Raw genomic sequence first — 5959 nt, forward strand, 5'->3', positions numbered from 1 at the left:
GCTCTGGCCTTTACCCCCCCACCCCTGGCAGGTACTGATAGCGAGGGACCAGATCCCGCCCCCGTCCCCCCCAACACAGCCTGGGCCTGGGCCAGACAGCCCCAGCCCCCCCGCCGCTCGCTCACCCCCCTGCTCCCGCACCCCCACCCCAGGTTCCGTGTGAACTTCTCCTGTGGCCCAGAGAAGGGGGCCGACATCGCCCTGCACTTCAACCCCCGTTTCGACAGCGGGGACAAGATCGTCCTCAACAGCTTCCAGCAGGGCAAGTGGGCCAAGGAGGAGCACAAGCATGACATGCCCTTCCACAAGGGGCAGCACTTCGAGATGGTCTTCAACATCACCCCCGAGGGCTACCGGGTAGGTGGGATATGGGGGGGAGGGGCATGAGGGATATTGGGGGGCTGTGGGGGGCAGGTGGGGGCCACAAGGGATATGGGGGGCCTGTGGGGGCAGGTGGGGGCAAAAGGGATATGGGGGGCCCTGTGGGGGGCCACATTCTGAATTGGGGGCAGAGGGATAATACACCATGGGGGGGAATCCCCCATCTGTGGCTGGGGAAATGTGGGGGGGTGGGGAGAAACCCATGGGGAGGGTGGGCCCCACTGGATCGAGAGGGTGGGGGCAGATGGGGGGGGCGATACCCCTTCTGCAATTGAATGCTCCAGGCCAGTGGGCTGGGGGCTGCTCCCCAATGGCCTGGGAAAAGGGGTGGGGGGTGACACCTCTCTCCTCCCATCTGGGTGAGGGGCTTTGAAAGGGGGAATTGTTCCCCCCCCACAAACATCCCAACACCTGCTCTCTAACATGGGGGGCCAGAAGGCCTCAACCCCAATTTCCTGCCACCCCCCCCCCAAGTCTGGCACCCCCTGCCTGCGAGCTGGGTCCTGCCAGCAGGGGTCAGAAGGAAGCCAGAGGGGCTGGGGAGAAAAGACCCTCCCCCAGTTCCTACATCGGCAGCTGATCCCCAGAGTCTGCTTGGCAACCATCTCCCCCTGCCCGTATTCCCAGGGTGAACCCCAAGATAGCAGGTCTCCCCTCCCCCACTCAGAGAGGCGCTTCTGCTCCGCAAGGGTGGGGCGGGGGGCCCAGATCCTGAGGCTGCCTGTCTCCCTCCCCAGATCACGGTGAACGGGGCCCCTTGCTACGAGTTCCGGCACCGCATCCCGCCCGAGCGCGTGCAGGTCGTCGACGTGGACGGGGACCTCGAGCTGCAGTCGCTCAACGTCATCGGAGGAGGCATGATGGGGGGCGGGGTGAGTGACCGGGGTGTGGGGGCGCACGGGCGGGCGGTGGAGACACGGGACTGGGACGCTCACGCACAGCGCCGGCCCCGCAGCCAAATCGCGAGCGCATGGGTTGGTTCAGGGGAAAAACAGAGAGCTTGGCTGGTAGGAGAGCTGGGGATCGAACCCAGGAGTCTTGGCTCCCAGCCCTCCCGCTCTAACCACTAGACCCCCCTCCCCTCTCAGAGCTGGGGAGAGAAGCCAGGAGCCCTGGCTCCCAGCTCTAACCACTAGACCCCAGTCCCCTCCCAGAGCCAGGGAGAGAACCCAGGAGTCCGGGCTTGACAATACCTCTCCCCTCTCTGTGCCCAGTCTCACACTTGTTTCCGTCCTGCAGGGGATGTATTACCCGCAGCCCGGGATGCTTGTAAGTACCCACGAGACCCACATGCCCGGGGCTGGGGCTGGGGAGATGCCAGCTCAGGGTGGGCAACTCAGGGGCACCCACTCCATTATCACAGCTACACGCCACCCCACAAGCTAGCCGGGCTTCACTGGGCCCCCGCGCAGTCCCTCGCCTGCCGCAATGTGACGAGCCCCGAGGGCATGGGGGGGGGGGTGTCCTGCAGGGGGTCCTTCCCCCACACACACCCACAGAAGAGTCACAGGGACCTTCCCTCTGTCTTAGCAGCCACTTCCCCTGGGGAGCAGAGACCCTCTAGCCAGGATCCCGGGCCCCACTCCTCCCTGGATCAGACCCACAGCCTCAGCTCGCCCGGGCTTCTCGAAGGCGAGCCATTCCAACCCTGCAACCTCAGCCCCTGTAACCCCCCTTATATTGTCTTCGTCTCTAAGGGCATGCAGCCGAATATGCCACCTACAAGCCTGCCGGTAAGTACACTGGGGCCCGGGGAGGAGATGCAGCCACCTCTGGGGAGGGGCGGTTGCTTATACAGCGATCACATCCCCCAGTCTTGAAATGCAGCCGCCTCTAGGGTGGAACGTGACAGGCGTGATTATATGGGGATCTCTGTCACCCAGTGCCAAGATGCAGCCGCCACTGGGGCATGGCACAGCAGCTGTTGATACAGAGATCATGTCCCCCACGACTAAAATGCAGCCACTTCTAGGATGGAAGGTGGCAGCTGATTATGGAGGGAATCCTCACCCAGCACTGAGATGCGACCACCTCTGGGGTGGTGTGCAGCTACCGTTTAACAGCTGCACTGCAGTTGTACACAGCAGTTTAAGACAGGAAGTGGAGGCGAATTCTGTATCCAACTGGAAACTGCTGGGCTAGGGGAGGATTTTAGCTAAGGAAAGGCCAGATATTTTCTGGAAAACTAGAGAGGAGCCATCAGGTGACGGCCAGTTCTGTGGGCCGGAGGGACAGAGCAGAGACACCCCCAAGGCCTTAGGGAGGGAGGTTTGGTCCACACCACGGCTGGCCAGATTAATAACTCCTGGATTTCTCTGCCCCACAGATGATGGCTGGCCCCGCTTCCTTTCACCCGGTAAGCGCAGCAGCCTTGGGGTTTGCTCTGCCCTTTCGCTCCCGCAATGAAGCCACCTTACGCTTTCTCCCGCAACTCTTCCCCCAGCCCCGGAGTGCAGCCACCTCTGGGGTGGAACGTGCCAGGTGGCCAAGAGCCACGCTGAACAAAGCTGGTAGCAGGAAGAAACCCGCCTCCCCACCGCCTCTGCCCTACTCCCTGCAGCACAGCGCCCCCTAGTGCCACACTGGGGTCAGCACTGACTGTGTGGGGAGAGCGCCCCCTACGGAGCCCCCCGCTCCCTGCAGCACAGCACCCCCTAGCACTGCGCTGGGGCCGGCGCTGACTGCCGGGGAGAGCGCCCCCTACTGAGCCCCTCCCTGCAACGCATCTGAGATGTTCCTCACCCCAGTACCGGACAAGACCGTTCTAGCTGGGGGTCTCCGTTCTCTTGCAGCAAGTCCCCTATGTGGCTAACTTCCCAGGCGGGCTGACGTCCAAGAAGACAGTGGTGGTGAAAGGATTAGTCCCGCAGGGCGCTAAGAGGTATGCAGCGACGGCACTGTCTTCAACAGGGGAAACTGAGGCACCAGCAGGGGGGAAGTGACTTGCCCCCTCCCCCCCCCAGTTTCATGGTGAATCAGCATAGAGCTGGGGATAGAAGCCAGGAGTCCCGGCTCCCAGCCCCCCCTGCTCCAACCACTAGACCCCACTCCCCTCCCAGACCTGGGGATAGAAGCCAGGAGTCCCGGCTCCCAGCCCCCCCTGCTCTAACCACCAGACCCCACTCCCCTCCCAGAGCTGGGGAGCGAACCCAGGAGTCCTGGCTCCCAGCCCCCCCCGCGCTCTAACCACTAGACCCTACGCCCCTCCCAGAGCTGGGGCTAGTCCTGGCTCCCAGCCCTGTGCTCCAACCCGTAGGCCATGCTTTAGCACAGACTGGGCTTCTCCCATCAAAGTGCAACGGCCCGGTGTATCTGGCTACAGGCTTGTGTGTCCAGCCCTGCCCCCCTCCCCCAAAGCCACACCCCCCTCAAGAGCAGATGACCCCCCCACACACACACTCCCCCCAGCCTCACTGGTTCTTTGCCTCCCCAGCTTCTGCATCAACTTCAAGATGGGCTACTCCAAGGATATCGCCCTGCACATTAACCCTCGCCTGAACGAGAAGCGCGTGATCAGGAACAGCTTCCTGAACGGGAAGTGGGGCTCGGAGGAGCGGGAGCTGCCTCACAACCCCTTCCAGCCTGGCCAGTACTTCGAGGTGAGTAAACTGCTCATCTGTGTGGCATACGCCCTATACCGCTAGCAGCTAATGGGGATTCTCCCTTAGTTCATGCCCAGGGTCTTCTGGAGCAGTGTGTGTGTGTGTGCTCATGCAGTCTGCTGCCCTCTGCTGGATGGCATAAGAACTGCAAGTCTGTGTGTCATTGCTCCTATACAACTAGCAGCTAATGGGTATTCTCCGTTAACTTAAGTCCTGGGGCATTTGGAAGAGGAGGGGGAGGTAGGGATATGTGTGTGTAATCGGTACTGCTGCCCTCTGCTGGATGGAATCCGAGCTGCTCATCTGTGTATCATATGCCCTATACTGCTAACAGTTAATGGGGATTCTCCTTTAGCTCAAGCTCAGGGTCTTTTAGAGCAGAGAGAGAGAAAGAGAGTGCACGCCCTCTGCTGGATGGCATCAGAACTGCGTGTGTGTGTCATAGCCCCTATACAGTTAGCAGCTAATGGGGATTCTCTGGCACCACGGTCTCCACTAGGCCATGCTGCCTGCCTGGTCCCATAAGGGATTGGCTCCTTTGTGGCTGTCCCGGGTGGGTCCCTCTCACGGCCGCTCTCCCCCTCCCAGCTCTCCATCCGCTGCGGGAACGGACGTTTCAAGGTCTTTGCCAACGGGCAGCCGCTCTTCGACTACAACCACCGTTTCCGCGAGTTCCAGCGGATCGACACGCTGGAGATCAACGGCGACGTGGTCCTGTCCTACGTCCAGTTCTGAGCCCGGCCCCGCCGCCCAGCGGGGGAGGGACACACAATGCTGCCCCCAGCCCCCGGCCGGCATCGCAGACCCAATAAACCACTCTGCTTCTCACAACGATGCTGCCGGTGGCCTGCCTTCCCCTCCCCACGCCGCCCGCTGCTGGGTGGACTCGGAGCCGCTCCCCTGTGTGTCATAGAGCCCCCCCCGTCCGCTCACAGCTGCTGGGGACTCTCCTCCAGCTGGAGCTGAGTTTGAAGCCCGCGCAGGGATGGTTGTGATGGCCTAGAGATGTTATAATGACCCTCTGACCCCTCCCACTCAGAGCCTGGCAAACATCACCAAATTAAGCCTCCCAGTCCCCCCCCTGCCCCCCCCCCGGTACCCGGGCCCCCCCCCCCGATGCCCCACACCCACCCTCACCAGAAGCCCCCCACCTGCTCACTCCCTGCCCAGCTGACCTGAGCCACCCTACAGCCAAGCCCTACAAACCTCATTCCCCAACCTCACTGTCCCCACAGCCTGCCCACTCCACCTGGCCCTCCCCACTCGCCCCCGGCCTGGGCTCCACGTGTGCCTCCCCCACGCTTCGCCTTTGGAACGGGTCGGGCTGCACCAAACCAGCGGGGTCAGAAACAGAAGGAGGGCCGCCCAGGGGAAGGGTCCCCTGCTCCCGCCCCCCCATTTGAGGAGCCTGCGGCCTCCACTCACCGCCTGCTCTGCGGCGCTTCTCAGGAGCCGAGCAGAACCGTTCCCAGCCGGGGTCCACCACCGTGCCCGTCCAACGGGGTCTCCTCCCTCCATGGGGGGGGGGGGCGTTCTGCTCCACTGGGAGCACAGACCAAAAGTCCCCCCCGGGTTGCTGCAGCTCTGGGGCCCAACACTCAGCTCCTGGGAGCGGCAAGGGGCTGAGCTCTGGGGAGCTGCCGGCAGCTGGGCCCCATCCGCTCGTCAGGAGGCCAGGGTGGGGGCAGGGAAGGGAGCTGGGCTGGTTGTACGGGGTTCTTACCTTGGCTTGGCCCAATCACTCGGGAGCTCACTGGCACTTTCTGAGCACCGGGCAATCTGCCTGCTCAAGCCACATGCCCCCCCCACCCCCCAGCAGCTGGGGCAGGATCTTCCACCTCCAGCTCGGAGCCGGGAAGGGCCTTGGGCAAGGTTACACAGGGAGTCAATGGCAAAACCATCATTAGAACCCAGGAGTCCTGGCTCCCAGCCCCCCTGCTCTAACCACTAGATCCCGCTCCCCTCCCAGAGCTGGG

The 5959-nt window shown here is 63.0% G+C and overlaps 1 protein-coding gene across 1 annotated transcript; it reads left to right on the forward strand.

Annotated features, from left to right (window-relative positions):
- Positions 1-152: 152 nt before the first annotated feature.
- LOC113409258 (galectin-4-like) lies at positions 153-4718 on the forward strand (the record flags this gene model as incomplete). The annotated part of the gene is made up of 8 exons (XM_026662972.1): positions 153-357; positions 1119-1253; positions 1621-1650; positions 2079-2114; positions 2708-2737; positions 3174-3262; positions 3815-3980; positions 4572-4718. Coding segments are annotated over 8 exons (838 nt in total), but the record flags the coding sequence as incomplete, so codon positions are not given.
- Positions 4719-5959: the final 1241 nt, after the last annotated feature.

This window comes from Terrapene carolina, unplaced genomic scaffold (assembly GCF_002925995.2).
Source record: "Terrapene carolina triunguis isolate 2854851 unplaced genomic scaffold, T_m_triunguis-2.0 Scaffold31564, whole genome shotgun sequence".
NCBI lineage: Eukaryota > Metazoa > Chordata > Testudines > Emydidae > Terrapene > Terrapene triunguis.